Below are 19,807 nucleotides of genomic sequence, written 5' to 3' on the forward strand. Positions count from 1 at the left end.
GCAGCCCCAAGCAAAGGTTTGGACCAACTCCCCACACTGCACTTATTTACCCAAATTTTAAACAGCTTTGGTCACATACATGCCCACACGGAAAGAGGTCAAGTCTGCAGTGGATCTCAACCCGTGCTGAGCTTAACAGGCTCTGAAAAACTTTTGCATCTACTTCTCAGCTGCGCTGGCCTGGGAATAACGTTCTCCTCTCTAAATCATTCGTCTCCAAGCAGATCTGTGCTCCCGTTTGACTGCAGCAGGCAGCCACGAGTGGAAGGAGCCAGGTTTTTCACCAGCGATTAAGGAGGAGGTAGAAAAAAGCTGCACGCTTTGCGGGTGAAGGTTACAGCCGGGAAAAGGCTGGCACTCAGCGCTGGATGCGTAACCCTGAGGTCTGATACGTTCACCAGCATCTATGGCTGAGGATTCACAGAAAAAAATGCTGTGTATTCAAAACATGGATCTGCTGTACATATACAGGCAACTGGAGAAAGCAGGGGAGCAGCTTGATGGACCCACAGGGGTACATCGGTGCCACTGCCCGTGGGCACGGTTTATGCATCGGTTTGGCTTAGGTCAGAAGGTGCAGGGCAATGTGATAAAAGCACAGACAAAATGGATGTTGCGAGTCAAGTTGTAACTAGAGGGCTTGTCGGAAAACACAGGCTGAACTTCTCTCCCTGAGATTAATGTCAGGGTGCCAGGTCCTGGAACGGGGACGAGATGGTTGCTTTGCCCCGACAATTGGCTCAGGAGGGCGGGAGCACAGATGGAGCCCTTCCCGGCTGGCTAGCCCGGATCGCTGACCGGACCCCGGTTTTCATTATTTACACAAGTAGCACAGATAAAGCTATTAAAAACAAGACATCCACAGAGAACGGGGAGCTGTACGTGCTGCATAATTTACATCAGAGCATGCACCAGCACTAATTCATAACCAATGCAGTTAAATGCAGATAAATAGGTAAGGCATATCCCTCCACGGGCCAAGGTAAGAAAGGATGCTATTTTAGAAGAAGTCCTTGTGATATTTCTGGCTGTCCAACCATTAGAAAACCAAGGACCAACTCCCGTGTGGGTGGATTTTTACCCAGGGTGCCACATACCCAACTAAATCACAGGAGATGAGGTGCATTGAGTGGCTTATAACGGGGTGGGCTCCTTTTGTTAAGTAGACGTAAATGACAATGCCCCAGCCCTCGAAGCACACCGTGTTTTCCACCTGCAGGTGTTGGCAGAGCACAACGTGGGGAACCCCGTAGGCCACAACACTGCTCTGAAACTCCACTTCAACGCATGCGTCTTGAAGGAGACGGCCCAAAGCTACTGTCACGAGATGAGGTGGTCTCCGAAATCGCCAGAGCACCATGGAAACGTTCCTTGGGAGGATTACCCCAGCCCTCAAAATGAAACGTGTTTTCCACTAAAGCCACAAAATATTCCCTTTATTGGCCAATAGCATTTCTATAGGGGTTAGTATGAAGGCACAGACTGGGCGACCTCCTCTATGCCTAAGGGTTTGGGCTCGTCGTGCCACCCAAAATGCTGAAAGACGAGAGGAAAATTTCTGCTACCGGAGGTGCCCAACCCCGACTCTGTCCTGAGTCAGCTGCGGTGTTCGCGGCGGGTATCCGTAGGAGGTGAGTTGGATACGACTTGAGCTTTCATCTAGGAGCTGTTTGGCCCTTGCTCTCCTCCACATCAGGTGTGATTCCATCAGAGATCGCTGACAGATGATGGCATATCTGGTGGCACATTTAATGGCACCCTGAAATGCCACCTCGTGGCTATCCCCTGCTGCCACGGTGGAACAAGGTCCCCGCTCTCCCAAGGCACGCACGGCAAGGGTGACGCGCACCCAACACGTGGCGGCTCTGCACACCACCTTCGCACGCCCCCGTGCAAGAAGCGGGCAGCTGTGCCCGCCAGCGGACAGTTACAGTCACCTTCTCGGGATCTGCGTGTCCAACAGGCTTAGCCGGCGTTGCGTCTCCCAGGCACCTTCTCTCCTGTGGGCTGATCCACGTAAGCGTCTAAGAGCACCGTACCACTGCCAGGCGATGGTTTGCTCCACCGACAGATGTCCCTGCGCGACATTTAAACTCTGAGGTTCTAATCCCGCAATTACCCATTAGGGAGGTCATTATACACGGACCGACACAGCAAACTTGGGTGGAGATTGACGGCTTTGATCAGTCCTTTCCTCTTTTCCAAACCCAGGATATCTCACTGCGTTTCTCTAGACATACGGTGCTGGAGTGGATTCAGCTCTGCGGTGATGACAGGACGCTATCTGCTACTCTTTCATGGAACAGTTGGGCTGAGTGTTGCCTCCCTTGTTACCGAGGGTAAAAAAAACTAATGAGTCATTATTAACGGTTGCTGGCATGTGGGCAAAGTTCAAAGGCGTTGGGTGAGGGCCAAGTTGCGCACATGCCCACGGCTGCACGGACACAGACGTGCTCTCGTGTGTGGGCCTCCCTGTAGCTATGGGAAATAGGAATGTAAATGCAAATACTCTACGGGGACAAAGCTCCCCGGTGTGTAACAGGGCTGATACGGCAGAATGCTTTAGTGAATCCCATTCTGTTAAAGTCCTCATCTGAAGGTGACAGCAGCCACAAAATGGAGGTGTTAAAGAGAACTGACGCATCAGATAAACTCCAGCTGTCGCCTCCAGTCAGTGCCTCTTCTCTTTCCCCTGTCTGGCCCTCTTCTCTTGGCTAATATCCCCAATGATTAAGATTGAAAACGTTTTTTTCTTCTTTAGCTTTCAGCCTCAAAGGCTGATCTGTGTTTTTCTTCCTTTCCTTCTTTAAACAGTCTTATTTCTCAAAGAAGAGGCAACTGAAGCCCAGGAAAAGTCAGCAGTTTGCTGCTTGACCTGTTTTTCTCTAGAAAGCTTGCAAGACACCTTTTGAATGCTTTTCTGTATCCTCCAGGCAAACACTGCTCCAGACCTTGCACCGAGTACTTTTTTCTCTCCCCGCCCATTTAAAAGACCAGATTTGAAGCTTTTTTTTTTCCTTGCTGCAAAAAGCCTTATCACACAGATCAGAGGACTCCCACCCAAAGTCTCTAAAGTCACACTTGGGTCACATCATCTACCCTGAAACAGATTATCTTTATTATTATTTTCTGGGTGAGAGCTTGGTGAGGTGGTGGAGGGTGGTCTGCAGACAACTGCAAACCACTACAGTGGCCCCTGGTCCACAAATTAACTGAACTTAGCAGACTCTCTTTTGTTGAATTGTTTCACAGGGTGATTCTCTTGTAGCTTAACCTAAGCCAGGGGAAAGATGAGTCTGTCTGCAAAGAAAACCACCGAAGAGTTAAAGGATGCTGCAGAAGCAGGGGCTGCCAGTTTAGGATGCAGACACACTACCCACTAAATCGGGGCTAAAACTAGCGTTCCTCGGTGGGTAATAAACACTGCTGTGTGGCTTTTCTGAGCTGAGATGAAAAGATTTGTTTGAGATCCCTCCCAGGTACCCGATTTTTGCAGGGCCGATACTAAAAGCATTCCTGGCTCAAGCAACAGTGCCACCAGGACCCGTCTCCCTCAGCAATCGTAGCAGGGTCAGGCAGTCTTCCCCGCCCGCCCGCCCGCAACCCTGCCACGATTCACTCAAACTGCTAAAATTGATGCTCCTCCCTGTAGAGCCGAAGTTATTTAGGACCTTTTGGGACACTTAATTTTGCTTCAATAAGCACAGATGCACAAAGTGCATGTGGCCAAAAAAAGTGTATGTATCTCCGTCAACAGACACACCGAGACACTGATCCATCCGTCGCTGTACCTCAGGATGTTATTTTGTGCAGAGAAATAAAAATCTTTTAATTTCTGCTCTTGTCTCAGGGGTGCTGTGGAAAATTACCCAATGGCGAAGAATGTCACTTACTAAAGTCTTATTCTGTCCAAGTAAAATGGTTGATCAATTCATGTAAAGAATCCATAATATTTTGCTTTAAATAGTCCACCATCACTTAGAAAGCTCATAAAGAGACCGAAGCAATGAGAAAATGTTGTAAAACTGATCCCTTGATGTTGGTTTTTTCCAATAGTGGCTATTTTGAAAAGACACACCGCTTACTTACATGAACAACACCCAGAGAAGAGTTAAAAGTGGCACATTATCTTTCCAATGACATATTTAGCCAGTTATTCAGGCTATAATGAAGCTGTGTAATGAAGTCAATGTCCTTGAAAGTTCTTCATCAATTTTTTTCTCATCTGTCAGCATATCCACTTGCCGACACAATATTAATTAAACACAACATTTCCTGGAGTGTTGAAGTGAAGTCCCATCACTGATAATGAACAGGTTTAGGAGAGTCACATCCCAACAAAATTACTTTTTAAACCAGCCTTATTAAGCAGAAAATTAGACCTAAATCACCCTACAACATCCTCATTAAAAGCCACTGATCCTTGGCTGCTTCTATGTTCTAACATCTTTAATTAGCAAACTGCTAGTCTATCTGCCATGATAAATGCTATTAATCTCACCTTTCATTTGCTTTGTCTTAACCTATCGTTTGCCCACTTCAGGGAGACACACGCTTCCACCAGAATTCATTTGATTGCGTCTAACGTCCTTGTAAGGATGAAAAATGTGGTAGTCACGGGTTAAACACGATGACTCTCTCCGCCCTCACTCTATCACTGAATTTCAGGATTTGTAGATATCTGGGATGGCAGACTTGCTGTGTTTGAGGGGAAAAATTAAGAGTATTTTCCAGCAGATACATATGGAATCCTGCTGTCAAGCCTTTTCAGGGAACCACAGTGCAACTGTGGATTGGTGCCCCGGTGCCCTCCCTGCTGCCCTACTTAAACCAGGGGAGAGTTATGGACACCAATTAAAAAATCTTCTGGGGGTCTGTGAAGGCTCCACCCAGAGAAAAGGAACGCTTTAAAAACACGATTGCATTTCAGAATTGTAGCTACTAAATCTACAACCTGAATCTACAATCTGTCAGCCTTTACAAAGCGTGACAGCTTCACAGCTTCCTTAATATTTGTTCACCGAAGCTCCAGAATATATCAGGACAAATAACATACTGCATTAGGCCACTTTCACATTACATTAATCAGATGTAAGCATATAATGCAGTGCCGTACTATGCATTTCAGTAATGCATTATTGTTATTTGCTGCGTTCTCAGGTGCAAAATCCCATCTCGTATGTGCAGTGCTTTTTTCCCCAGTGTTTAACTACGGAATTGGGACTTTCCACTAGGTTTGTGCTGGCTGATTTTTGCCGTGTGCCTGTGCATCATCTTCTCACACCAAACGACATCACCACGTTCAGCTCGCAGCTCCTGGGCGCGCGAGAAGTACACATTTGACCTCACCCACTGAAACAGCTTGTGTGACAAATTCAGTTTGCGTTATTCAGCAGGTCTTTTCAACGGGCCTCTGGAAGAGGCTCCGTCCTGGGTTAACATTGCACATCCTGATGGCAGACACTGTCCGCAGCCTTCCATTTTAAGAGCTTAACTCCGAGGTTTGCGACCATAATTCACTCCATTTACCCCTATTCATTCACCTCTCTCATTGTTCATATTATTATTATTATCCCATTTAGTGACCGCACTCGCTTCCCACAGATATAAACACTTTCCCTTGGCAGCTTTAATGAAAGCTGCTTTTAATTTCACATGGCCTTGGGTTATTCTGACTGCTGATGGGCTGCTTCTTATTGGGGCCGGGTGATTCTAAGTGCCTGGGAAACCGCAACCTTTTAAGCTCTCGTTGTAAGTCCTGGCACTAGGCTGCAAGGTGGGGAGTTCTCTCCCTGCCTTTATGGCTCTGAAAACCGGCCAGCTATTCCAAGCTACCTGCGCGGCTTCTGCAGTCAATGTCAAGAGATAAGCAGCCCCAGAAGGCAACTTGTCCACCTATTCTACAGTGACACGAATCACCCCGGGGAAACCGTTATCTATTATTCCTCAGTACGGAGACAGCCCAGGCTTAATTAGTTGTCTGACTTAGATGTTGAGTTCGGTACAATCATCTGACTCCCAGGGATGTTTTTTGGTCCGGAGCAGACGAGTCACAATTCTTACGCAAGAATCGCGTTTGTGAAGCTGTGCTTTTCTAACGAAACCCTTCTCTCACCCCCAATATGTTTCCATTATCTTGCCACCGGGAAATAATTTTTTTCTCCTGCACGCAAAGACACATGACATGCTCATTTACCCGCACACGTGCGAAACCAGATTAACTACTCCATAAATTAGTTAAAAGATTTTTCCAGAGAAAATGAAGAGGAAAGACATGTAATTTCCACTTCTCAGCTCCTGAATGAACGAAGATACTCTGTCTTCTCTGTCCATGACTATCTAGACAGATACTAGAAAGCAAGATCACTGAATTGTGATGACCAAGTTTATGTGAACAGAGGGTCCCCAGGCTATCCCGAGCTATTAATGTTTTTATCTCAAAATTAGCGGGTTTTTTTCATATTTGGGTTAAACTCCACCATCCTGGGCCTCCAAATTTGGGGTGTATCTATCCTGAATGTTCACAGCTGGATCAAACAAAACCCCCAAGTTGGGGTAAACCCACACCTGAATGGAAATTGAGATCAGAATGAACTTTTGGGTTAACTCAAATAGAGCATCTCAGCCCAGCAGCTAGGATAATGTGGTGAGTCACAGGCCAGTGTAGCAAACACTGAAAGTCATTAGAGAGTCATCAGATTTGTGACGAAAAAATATCAGCCTTTGCCATGATTGGACTGGTTACAGGGCATTCTTGTCTGAGCAGATACCCCTCACATCTCTACCAGGCTGAGCCACTTTCTGCTGGCCAAATCCCAACAAAACCACAACCCACAGCACCTTGGAGGAGCTTTTAGAAGGTTTTAGACTATATTAAAGTGCAAAAATTAAGTTTTACTCCTACTGCAGGAGCTAATGGGAGTCACAGTCCTGTGGAGCATAGCTGCCACATTCAGCAAATGAGCAAAGACACAGCTTTTCGTCTGGGTTGAATAAAATATCTTCTGTGCCCTACCTGGTCACCTGGGTTGTCTCCTTTTGATCAGAGCACTCCTCATGTCACTTCCTAGCAGAGTCTTTCATGCCTTTGGGTAGGTGAAAATAGTTCTTTCATTTCAGACAACTAAAACCTGCCATTAGAAGTGTTTCAGCCAGCAGAAATGTGTGTGTGTGTCAGCAGCACTGCTGGGTGTTACACAGGAACTCACGGGAAAGACCAGAGAACCGAAATGAACTGCTAGAAGTCGGCTGCCCAAATAACTCTGATGACAAAAAGTGAATTTCACGAGGCTGGCACTTGCCTCAATCGAAAATGAGAAGGCTCCCTGAGGTTAGGAGAGTGATACTGGTGCAAAATTAGTGTAAGAAACAGGTTAACTCCATGGAATGAAAACCAAAAGTTGGGTTTCAAACTGGGAGGGGAATTGCAGGGGCGTAAGTATAATCACCTCAGGATGAGCAAGAGCAAACCGGGGCTGGTTCAAAACGAAAGGCTAGGCTGAAGTAGGGATGTGACTACACGAATAAAAAAATCCCTGTTAGAAGTGCCTGTTTTCCTTGTAAAAAGAAAAACAAAGAATTGTTCAGCCAACGATAGCACCTCCTCCTCCCGCTGTGTATCACTCTTGTTTCCTGGGGTTACCAGCTTTGTGCAGGACTCTGAGGCAGGAGCCTGTGGCTCGAACAGTGACAGAGACACAGAGAAAGCAGCGAAGGAGAGCCCTGCGATGACACTTCATGTTACAGACTGGCGCTTGCACAGACAGAGCCAGGATCTTGGCTGGAGCCTTTGCCATCTTCCCCGTTGCAGGGCAAGAAGCGAAGGGCGTTGAGACGGGAGCTCAGAGAACCAGAAAGCTGCGCTTTGCAGGGAGGGCATGTTTTTATAGCAAAGCATTTCATAAACTCTGGCCCAGATTCTCCCCTACGACTCGACCGTGCTCAGTGCAAGACGAGGACTGGAGAACAAAGGTGGCTTGAAGCCACCTTTATGCTTCTCCACTCTGGAAGCAGCTGGGGACTGGCTGGTCCCCGGGGTAGGTTCAAGTCGCCTCAGGCTATCGTAGCAGCAGGAGATCGCTAGAAAATGGCCAAGATGTAGCTATACCTCCTTTTCCATTGGCTGTCACTGCTCCAGAAAGAACCAGGAGGTGACTTGGGTGACACTACGGCCACAATAGAGGCTCAATCTTCCCAGGGACCCCGAGCATGCAGAGCAAGAGAGAGAGAGAGAGAGAGAAAATGTCAGCACGGATGCTGCCGAGGAGGCAGCGTAATGTGTGGCTTATTTAGGGAAGCAGCAAGCTAAGATCATCTGAATTCAAATACGGTGAGCCGCTCGCTCAAGTCAGTGTGTGTCCATGGGCAAACGCCTTGATCTTTTCTGCGCCTCAGGGCAAGGCAACTGGAGAAGGAAGTCAAAAGCAACAGAATTTCACTAAAACGATCAGATGCTGCTTCCAAATTTGGTTTAACTCCAAAACCAAAACGCAGCCAATATCTGCAGACACGCACACTCGATGCAGTTAATTTCTCACATATTTATACAGAAACGATGCTGTTTGCAGGCTGGATCAGGATCACACCGAGGGCAGAAGCACCTACAGGGGAGGCAATCGGCAAGAATGAGAACTCCAGGGAGCAGCCTGGTCCTAACAAGCGAACCCAAGAGCTCAAAAAGGAAACAAGAATCTCTTGCCTGGCAAGGGACTTTGGTTTTTGCTTTTGATGAAATCAAATATAAGACGGACGCCAAACATCCGCAAAGGAGAGAAGCATTTGAGACAAGGTGCTCTTTGCCGCATCACTTACCCCCCCAAAAAGGGTATTTGCGAACCCCTACAAGCCAGCGCCTGCAAGAGGAGCCAAGTCATACAGGAATAAGCTCGCCTATGTCGTGCCATCTCCCCCAGTACCAAGATTATTCTATACAGTGCCACATTCAATCGCGAAAAGGACCGTTAGGAGTAATAGAGCTCCTGTAACTAAAGTGTTTTCTGTCCTCAAATCTTCCAGGAAACTGATTGAGGCAAGAGAGGGAAAAAGCCAAAGGGAGAAAACTTGTTAGAAGCAAAATTGTATTTTCTTGGACATCAGAAGGGATGTAAAACTAAGCCAGAGGCCTCCGAGTCAGCAGCCATTTTAACATTTTGCGAGAGATTTTCATCTTTTTCCCCTACAGCCTCAGTTCTGCTGTAAACACCAAGCACACCCACTATGGCTGTCAGCTGCGTAGTTTGCTTTACACTGAAGCTGCCAGGAGATAAAAAATACTTAAGGTAATATAATTCACAAATCGGTGGCATAAGGATTTCTTCATGACAGCTCTGTGAAGAGCGCAATGCATGACATTTACTTTTACTTTTAGCAAATCAATAAAAATAGGATGCATGCATTTGGAAACCAGTAAAAGCAAAGATATGCTGGTTCTCCATCGTTCTTCCTGCAAAGCTGCCAATGGCAGAATGGGAAACTAACACCCTGTCCTGTCCCAAGGCATCACTTTCTTTTTTAAGGGTAAAATAAAATGATGAAAAACATTATTCAAGGGTTTGTCAGGTTGAACGGGTCAAAGCAATTTTTCAGGAGACCAGTGGGTTTTATGCATTGACACTTCCTGTGCTACAGCCAAGTGATGTTGTACAAAGTTTCAGGAAAATATAATAAAAGCATTCCAGTAAAGCTACCGACAATTGATGGAAGGGACACATTGGGTAAATAAATTCTAGAAATATTTGTTCACGCATGCACAGGTGCAGTACACCTGAAGACATTATAAATATGCATCGACATATCATGCATGTGGACATGTATTTTACACAGATAAAACATGCCCGGACATACAACGCATTTATCAGCATAACCTGATCTTGAAAGCTTTTTTTTTTTCTTCAACAATCCATTGACTGCTGTTTTCTTGAAGGCAAATACAAGCACAATAAATTCCTTACTGGTATCATGGAAGAGGAAACATTACTACAGACTACAGAAAAGTTCAGCACTAGTAAATTCTGATGAACACCATTACTGTGATTACTGTTTGTGCAAAGATATGCCTGCCTCATTGTCATTTCTTATACTACATCAAGCAAAGGCTGGTGCAGACCTAGTACTGCTGTCGCCCAACTGAATGTGACCTTTTTTGGGTGACCGCGTTGCGGTGGGGGTTTTCCTACTCCTCTGGGAAAGCGCGAATGAAAAAAATAAAAGCAGACCCTAGGATGCAACGTAAGGTTTTAATAAGTGCAGAAATTAAATAGATGAGCTCTTCGCTTTTAAATGTCAGCATTATAACTTCCCTGTCATCTGCAGGAGAAAAGGGAAGGGGCTAAATATCTTGGGATGTGGCGAGTTTTAAGCCACATAATGATGGCGATAAAAATCTATAATGTCAGTTGCCTTGTGGCAATCAACAAACATTTCGCATTATGCTTGCATCTTAAGGTTTGCGGCCAAAAAACAGATTTGCCTCTGTCTCATTAAAATAACGAATGCAGTCCGAATGGATCTGCAATGATTCACTGTACGTCACACTAAATCACAACGCTTTTTGGAGCCAACTGACTATGGCCTCATTACTTTAGACAAAAGTGGGCTTGGAGGAAAAACTGGGGTGATGTTTTTTTGCTCAGCCCTGTTTTTCCCTTTGAAATACTTAAGGCAAAAGAGCAGATAGTTTTTTCCCATTGGTAGCTGCGGAAGGTTGGGTTATATTCATAGTACAATTCCCTATCAATATACACGAACACACAACACATCAGCGTTAGCGTGGGGAAACAGAAACCAAGCAAATACAAATGGCATTAACGAAACAGATTTTAATGACTGTGAATCACTGACGAAATTAAAGACTTAAAAATTAAAATAAGCTGTTAAATAATAATAAAAATATATGTTTTAACTGTTTCACTAGGGCAGTGAGTTTGAAAACCAGCATGCTCTTCTCTGTTGTGCACGACATTACCTACTTGTACTTTGTCTTCTGCAAGTCTTTGTTCTGCAAATTTCACTATCTTCAGCACAGCAAAAACATTAAATCCCTTTTTTTTCCCTGTCTGAAACAGCTGGGCTAAGTATCTCTACAAATTAATTTATTTTAACAGTAATACTTAAGATTAATCTGTTTGGCCTTAAAGAAATTTTGAGAGTTACGCCCAAAACTGTTCAAGGTTTCAGGAATAAACATTAACTCAAATTTTACTGTTGTCAAATGAAGCTAACGATATTAAAAAAATTAATTGGATCATTTTGAAACGATAGGTATTTTTAAATACAAATAGAATTAAGAATTTGAGGTAACAGTTAAAAGAATTCATGTGAATTTTGACTATTGAAAAATTATATAAAGTTCATGGTGAAAACTGTACTTCAAAACATCTAAACAAATGGCAAAGATCTCTCAAATATATTCTGTTTTGATAATTGCTTCTATTTTCTCTTACACACGTATGCTTTATTGTAAAGAGAAAATGCTTGATATTACGCTATTTTTCTACAAAACCCATGCAAACACATTTATAATTCGATAGCAAAATATTTTGTTATATACCCGTTAGGTATTTTTTATTTCAGGTAGAAGAACTGCCTGAGAAGCATTCATGGAATGACTGATTTAAATGTTACAAATCTCTGAATTTTTCATCTCCCTTTGAATGGAATGTCAAAGGGGATTAAAGACTAAAGACATATCACAAACGAATTTACATTATTAAAATTACTGTAATCAAGAGTCTTTTCTAGCCTTAATCAGGATTAGTGAAAACAAAAAATCCCAACTTTTCTACTCTGCAATACTAATCAAAATTCTATCAAATGACAGATAACAGAGTAAAAGCAGTTTTGAAAATTAAAAATATGGGTTGGTGTATTCTAGTGTTCTTTAAGAGTATTTTCACCTATTTGAGATCAGAGCAACCATTTCTCTGCTAGTAATTCACACGGCAGGCAATAAGCACAGGTCAAAAGAACTCGCAGTAACACTGCAAATTCCAACCTTTTATTTTCAGGAGTGTGTGCAGGGAACACACTTGTTTGGAGCAAGAGGGAAAAGCACAATGCGGAACGCTTGGCTTTGTTCTCCTAAATGCTAAGCTAAATAATCCGAGTTGTGGAAAACTGGACTAAAAACCTGCCGTGCGTGAGAACTCAACCTTGCAGGACACGCACCGCGACGCTCTCGCTGCCGAGCTGGCAAGAAGCACATTTGGTCAGAAGAACTGAGAGCACTTTTAAGCGAGGTCTTTGCCCCCCACGCAGCCCCTACCCTTTACAGATAGGTGACAAGGCTAGTACAGGAAAGAGCTAAAGCTTGCACAGATTTTTCTGGTCCTCTGGAGCCCCTTAAAGAAGGCGGCGTTACGTTGGCTTCAGAAACCACCACTGTGCTCTGGGGCATCAGGCCCCATCTTGCTGTCACTATCACCAGAAATGCCGCCACCAAGTAAACCAGCAGCAGGATCGGACCCTACGCTCATTTCACGAGATGATCTCCAGAGGTCCCTTCACACCCCTACCGTTCACCCTCGTAAAAGGTCAGCTCCTATTTTAAAATGGAAATTATAGGAATGTCCATGCAAAGAACCATCCCGAAAAATGCTCCGAGAACAATGACCAATCACTTTCTAAAGTCTTGGAAACAAGCTTGGCAACGCAGCGATATTCAGGTATCGGGCCGGTATGTCAGAAAATTAGCTCTACGGATGAAAGAACAAGGAAAACTGCCCGATTCTCATGGCTTCTTTCTAGGAACTCCAACCAATTTAACTTTTTGCTGGTATCTGAAGTAGACAGCCACCTTCCAGGCCCTCCCATCTTCAAACCTGTTGCTTCCTTGTATTTGGCTGAACAAGCTTTTCTCCTGCGAGCTCAAGACCACCAATGCTAACTCTTGACTGATGCAGTGCAAACTGACAGCAGTTTCCAGCCCCCTATTAGTAAGGTTATACATATTGGTTAGTAAAACCTCAGGTTTGGTTAGTGACTAGAATTACACCGCTTAAAAAAGCAACAGACAGCGGAGCAGCACCTCCTCTTTACGACACCTCATGCTGATCATTCTTGAAGTTCAAAGAAAAACTAAGTGAGGTTAGAAAACAATATATTATCTTTTAATTAAAGTTGGCATTATGTTTTCTTCAAAGTATCAACAAAGCAGGATAATGAGTACATTAGAACACATGATCTGTATTTCAGTTCCATTTGAGCATACACCAGAAATCCTTCTTGGAAAAAAAGCGGGCATCGTAACAAGAAGATTTGAGCAGAAAAGAAAAAAAAGATCTGCAGCATTTTGAAGTCCTCCCTTTATATTCTCTGAAACATCAACCAGAAGCAGACATTTAAAGCCTTACATGGTACACAGAATAAGGTGGGGTTTTTTTTTTCATACGCCAGAGAAAGGGAAAAAACAAACGACAAGTTACAGGATCTCATCCCCAGATAACCACGCACATTTGCAAGGTTAGCCCCGGCACTTCACACACACAAATGCAATAATCAGATGCCAGTTTATCCCCTCCCAACAAAATCATCTTTCCAGGGGTATTAGGCATTCACTCGGCAGCGATTTTAGCAGCAGCTCAGCACAAAGTGTAAATCACATCAAAATAGATGCCTTCCTGTCAACGGGAAACACGAAGGCTCAGTATGGGTTTCAACTCTTTATGAGAAGAGCTGAAAATCCTACAAGTCTGTGGTGGCTAGAAACAACTCTCAGGACTGAACTTTCACATTAGCTGAGAAGTTAGTCAACTTTGGTTTAGTTTAATATTAATCTGTTGCAGAAGAAGTTATGGCTGGGCTTCTTTTTACTTTTGAATTAAAATCCCTGTACTTTAAGGCCAATTTCAATAATGAATTACAAGTTCCTCTAGCATTGATTTGGTAAGTTCTACATTTCTGTTTTTAATACCTGGCCTTTCAGACACTCAAGCTTGCTATTTTTTTCTATCATTTTTTTCTTTAATGCAGGTTTTATCTTCTGTATTTGAAATATCACATTTAGCCTCCTGAGATCATTCAATTCCAAGTGGGCTCTCAAAGAGCCTTCTGAATATTTCACGGACTCTCAGAAGGTGGATTTTCAGGAATCTAGATAGATACAGTAATATGAACAAGCTTTTTACTCATGTAAATTATAGGAAAAGAAATAAACAATCACCGCACTGAAAAGCATTGTTCCAAAAATAGCTTGTCTCTAAGACTACGAAGATGTTTTTAGGCTTTTTTTGCCATAATTGAGAAAGAAGCGATTATAAATTCCATTATTATTCGTGTTAAGTCTTTACCCAAACCAAAAGCTAAATATTTAATGTTAAGCTGTTCAATGCTTTATTCTCCAACTATTTTAGTTTTGATGAAAATGAAGAGTTAAACTAATCTCCATTTAAATACTCTCAACTTCTTGATCTTTTATAATTTTAACCAGAAGTAATAAACATTTACCTAAAAAAAAAATAAATCACAATTCTCACGTTAAACTGACTTTTTTTTTTCAAAATATTATCTAGCAACAACTCAGTCTGCAAAATTTTAAGTGACCTTTGCTGATTTGCAGTTTCCAGTCATTTTTGCTTCAGTAGTGGTTTTGGTCAGCTTTCGCTTCATCAGATGCCTTTTAAGAGTATTTTCAAGATTCTCTTTTACGGAAAAAGGTACAACAGACAAACTGTTCTGTAAAACTATTCTGTAAAAAAAAAAAAGAAGAAATGAAGATATAAACATGGAAATGAGCAGGAACCAGTTTTAAACATACGTCTTTATGAATGAGGCTTAATCACACACTTTGTTTTCCAAACACAAAAAGTCTTTTGGAAATGTATTAATTAAAATTAAGTGCCATAGACAAGTGGCTTTGGAGGGATGGCAGTCCTTTTCAAATTAGCATAACACTAGCGACAGGCATGGAAATTGGTTTAATAACCCTAAATAGTTACACCCCACTCCTAACACAAATGGCCACGGACAGCTTTAGCCCCTCAGGCTGTGACTGTACCAGTTTATGCGGTAGCGCTGACATTGGGTGGGTATTCCAATCAGAACAGAAATCACCGAATGCACCTCAATTATTATTATTATATAATGACTAGTGAAGCATACAAGGCACCAAAGCATTAAACATAAACCAGAAAAGTAAACCAACACAAGCAACATCAAAACTTAGCCAGCGAGGGACTCGTACTAACACAGTCAATACTCGGCAAGAGATTATTAGTTTAGTCATGATATTAAGCGGCCCAAACCCCACATGTAGTTCCAGAGTCAAGCTGTAGATATAACAGAAAACCAAGCCAAAGGGGTAAGCAGAGTCTTCAAGCGATTTCCTTCCCTGCCATGTTTTACACGGGTGCCCTTGGAGCCAAGCTCGATGCCACAATAACCCCTTTTAAACACCACTTCCAGGGCACAGCATTCTCCAGCAAGTGTCAAAATACACAAGCTAAATCTCTACCTGCTTAACTCTAAGGGTCAGGCATAAACATTTCTTTGTGTGCTCATGATTCATGAGAAACTGGGAAAAAAAAAGCCCCAAACAAATCCCTGCTGATAAGGAGCTGAATGTCCACAAGCTTTTCCCGAGTATTCCGATCATTCACCTAACTTCACGCTGCTCCTCCGCAAAGGACTGCCGCGTCCGTCTCCACTTTACCTTACTTCAGCAGCGGTTTTGCTTTGACTGCCAGCTGGTTTTAGAGACATGTAGGACAGAGAAAGCGGTTATTCATGTCTTTTATTTATTATAAATACATATAAATATGTTAAGTGACCTTTTGCTTTGTTTATCATGAGCAATGACTTTGGAAAATCATCTGGAAAACTTAACCAAGCTGAGAAACAGGCAAAAAGCAAGCATTAGCATACAATCACAGGTTCCTCTCAGTTCAAGAATGGGTTAATTTATTATTTTCTTTCTAAAGGCAAAAAAAAAAAAAAAGCATCTTATTTTGAAGCATGTATGGTTTTACCAAGAGCACCAAACTTCCCCCCTCCCATGAGCTGACCAAACGACATTTTCATTTGGATTTGTGGGTGCAGTCCAACCCCAGCTGGCTATGTAGGAACAATCCCCCCCCCGCCCCGATTCTGAAACATTGCATAGCTGATTTTCCTTCCCCCCCCCCCCCTCCTTTTAAGCTATTTTTAACACAGGTTGATCATGCCAAAGCAAACCCACTGAGGTTTCCATTTCCAGATCTCTCTTCCTCCCTGTCTTTCTACAGTTTAGTTTAAAAACTGCTCAAAAACTTTGTAGATCAGAGCAAGCAGAAAAGCAAACGTTATGCTCACAGTCCACTAACAGGCTGGGAAGGAAATAACTCTACAGATGAAGTTGCATGTGGGGAGGGGGGGTAACTAAACAAAGTTGAAGGTGGGTGTTTTGGGGGTCCACAGAAACTGCCAAATCTTTCCAAAAGGGGTGCAGGGAGGGGGTTATTTAAAAGGAGCAAACAAAAAGAAAACCCAGACTTAACTGATGGTAGGAAGCCAGGGCTGATGGTAGTGGAAAGAAAAGTGCACACACACACACACAAAAAAAAAAAAAAAAAAAGAAAAGAAAAGAAACCCAAAAAGCCCGAGGAAGCCAGAAGTCAAGGCTTGTCATTACAGTGTTTGCAGAGGGCGGAGGCGGCTCCTGTGAAGGCAGTGCATTTCTCGGGGCAGCCGGGCAAGGCCGCGCCGCCGAAGGGGTAGACGGCCGACTGTCCGAAGGGGTTGAGGGTGGCGGGCAGCGGGGTGCTCAGCGTCTGGCCCTGGTTCAGGTAGGCCACCAGCCGCCGCATCTCCTCCAGGGCCTGCGCCTGCATGAGGATGTAGTTCTTGGCCAGGAGCAGGGTGGCGATTTTGGAGAGTTTCCTCACCGAGGGGCTGTGGGCGTAAGGGATGACGGAGCGCAGCCCGTCCAGGGCGTCGTTCAGGTCGTGCATCCTCCGCCGCTCCCGCGCGTTGATGCTGAGGCGCAGCGAGCGCTGCTCCTTGGGCTTCTTGCCCAGGGCTCCCCCCTTCAGCTTGCCCTCTCGCTCGAAGGCCGCGCCGCCCTTCACCCCGGCCTCGAAGCCATCCTCCTCGTCGCCGCTCTGCTCGCCGCTACTCTCCGCCGACTTGCCCAGCGTCCCGGGGTGGAAGTCCGACCCGCCGCCGCCGCCGCCGCCCCCCGGGTAAGTCCCCCGCGGGCCCTCGGCGCCGCCGCGCACCGCCCCGTAAGCGAAAGCCGACGGGCCGTAGCCCGGGGCCAGCGCCAGGTACGCCTCGCCGCCCAGCGACTTGAGCTCGGCCATCGCCTCGGCGGGAAGGAAGGGGAGGGGGGGGGGCGGGAAAGCCGCGCTCCGCCGCCGCTGCCTCGGCGCTGAGGAGGAGGAGGAGGGAGGTGGAGGAGGAAGAGGAGGCGGCCCCGCCGCTCCGCTGCGCCCGGGCTGGGGGCGGGCAGTGAGGCGGGCGCCGGCCCCGCCGCCCCTTATATCGCGGAGAGGGGCCCGCTGGGATTCCCCCGCCGCCCAATCAGAGGGGCCGCGGCGGCGCGCGGGGGGCGCGGGGCGGCGGGGGGCAGCGCCTGAGGCGGCGGGCGGGAAGGGACGCGGCGAGCGGGGCCGGCGCTTCGCTTCGTGACCGGCCTCCCGCTCCCCTCGCCCCGCCACCGCGGCCCCGCGGCTCCCCCCCGCCTCTTCGGCGAGACGAGGTGGGCCCGGCGGGAGGGTTGCCGGGGTCCGATGGGGGCGACAGGCCCTCCTCAGTGGGCAATTGGGGGCGTGAGGAGGCTCTGCCTGAGGAGCGGCAGGAGAAAACTGTGGCGCAAAGTGAGCGGGAATGGGAAGGAATCAGTATTCCCCTTCTAGAACTTCTGTCTGCTGGCTGGGACGAGGCAGCGGAGGAGAAACTGCCAGCATGAGCAGTGCGAGAGGATTGCCTCTGCTTGACTGAGGCTGCCCCTGGGTGCTGGGAGGGCAGGGGAAGCGTCGGGACTTTGTAGTCCGGTCTCTGGCTTGCAGCGTCCGAACTCTTTGGGAAGGTGAGAGCAGGTTCAGCTCTTAGAAGGCGATAGCGCTGAGCTCCAGGCCTGCGGATTTGCTCATTTGCCTTTCTGAAATGAATGAGAAAAGTTGATGGTTGAACTGATGCTTCAGAGTGCTTTTCCCCTCAGCCCTCGTTAGCTCCAGAGCAAATACAGAATTGATTAAGTAACCAAAACATTTTCTGGAGAGTTTTCTAGTGTCATTGCCAGGGAAAACTGGAGAAGTGAACGCTCTCCCCTGCTCCAGATGTGGGACCACGAACCGCTCATGGCACATGTTACGACGGGAGGCAAAGGCATGCAAGGTCTTGACAGCCGTGGGCATGGCTTGCTGATCAGGTCATTTTGATTTAGGTGAGGGTGACAGAGGAGGTACCTGTTGTGCAGAGAGATTTCCAAGGCAAAGGCCCTGTCTATTTCCATTTTCCTCAGAGACTCACTTTGCTTCTCCCTTCCATGTGCCAGAAAAAAGGAATTTGATCTTTGGTGACTCAGTCCAGCTCTGAAAGGACTCTCTGTCCTTCCCAGCTGTGGGTACCAGTAACTGAGTGCTGAGCTCGGAAAGGAAACACACTGTGGCCTGCAGTGTGTGAGAAGTCATCACGGTGGGGAATCCTTGCCCTGACTGGTGGAGTGTCTGACCCACAGAGAAATCTCAAGGAAAATCCAAGGCAGCTGCTGGCAAAGGTGAGAGCTGCACAGAGAAAGGTAATCAGCATGCTTTGTCCCGTATTCCTGCGTGGTGATGATAGAGGGAGCCTAATCTTAAATTGCAACAGGAAGAGGTCCCAGTTTCCTTTTTTCTCTGGGCTTCTGAGACTGCTTCACAGTACTGAGTTTTGGTACAGAGGCAGTATAAGGGCATACCAGGCTTTCTCCAAGCACGACCTGTGTCTGGTCCAGGCCCCTCAAGTGTCTGCTTAGAAAAGATGGGATGAATCCTGTGCGGTGACATATAGATGCGAGCAGGTGGATGTTGCCTACAGGCAGATGCAGACGTACCTGGTAGGTTATTCGCTGTAGTAAATAGCTTGGGTGTTAAGGTGACACGAGGCTTTTTCCAGAATGTGTTTTGTTTTCATCAGGCCCTCTACAAAGCGTAGTTTGCTTGTCCTCTTCCCATCACCTCTCTTCATGCCGTGCGCTAACATGAAATGACGAGCTTGTCTCTCTTCCTTCTCCACATCAGAGCCAAGAGTGCCGAGATCTGCAGTGACACATGCACCCTCACCCGCGGTTGCAGAGCTGCTGCCTGGAACGAGGCTGTTCCCCTCCTTTGTGAGTGTAAGTCTGGATGGTTGCGTTTCCACGTTTCGGAGTAGTCGAGCACATAAAACGAGCTGCTGTCCAAGCCTGGCTGTCAGAGTGTGTGCAGGGTTTGACCATCATCCTTTTCACTGATCTTCTCTTATCTCACCTCCGATGTCTGAACATGTTACAATATTATCACATCTCTTTTTTGCTACCCTGAGCGGGGCTTATCAGATCGTGAAGACCAATTACTGGTTTTAGTCACTTAATTGTTTTATGAGAATTGGGCCACTTCACTACTCCTGGCACAGCTCACACATGTATTGGTGATGACTTTCAAATACAGGTGAGCACAGCGTAACTTCTGCTCATCTCTGGAATCAGTCCTGCACTCCAAGTGATAACAGACACATGGAGGGAGGTACTAGAATGTTATCACTGGCATAAATCATTCCCATGAGAAAGATGTGCAGGGATTGTTAAAAGCAGGATTGTGCCCTGCTAGAAATTATTTACCTTTTTTTTTGTAACGTGTTGAGATCTCGCACTGAG

At 45.8% G+C, this 19,807-nt stretch overlaps 1 protein-coding gene across 1 annotated transcript; it reads right to left on the reverse strand.

The window, feature by feature from the left end:
- Window positions 1-16,586: 16,586 nt before the first annotated feature.
- BHLHE23 (basic helix-loop-helix family member e23) lies at window positions 16,587-17,273 on the reverse strand. The gene has a single exon (XM_009961739.2). It carries the CDS (start codon window positions 17,271-17,273, stop codon window positions 16,587-16,589), a length of 687 nt encoding a protein of 228 aa, XP_009960041.2.
- Between the last annotated feature and the right edge of the window lie 2,534 nt (window positions 17,274-19,807).

Source organism: Leptosomus discolor, chromosome 17, assembly GCF_034619465.1.
Source record: "Leptosomus discolor isolate bLepDis1 chromosome 17, bLepDis1.hap2, whole genome shotgun sequence".
NCBI lineage: Eukaryota > Metazoa > Chordata > Aves > Leptosomiformes > Leptosomidae > Leptosomus > Leptosomus discolor.

Coding starts and splice junctions, on each gene's coding strand:
- BHLHE23 (XM_009961739.2), bottom strand. CDS start 17,273: ATGGCCGAGCTCAAGTCGCTGGGCGGCGAGGCGTACCTGGCGCTGGCC.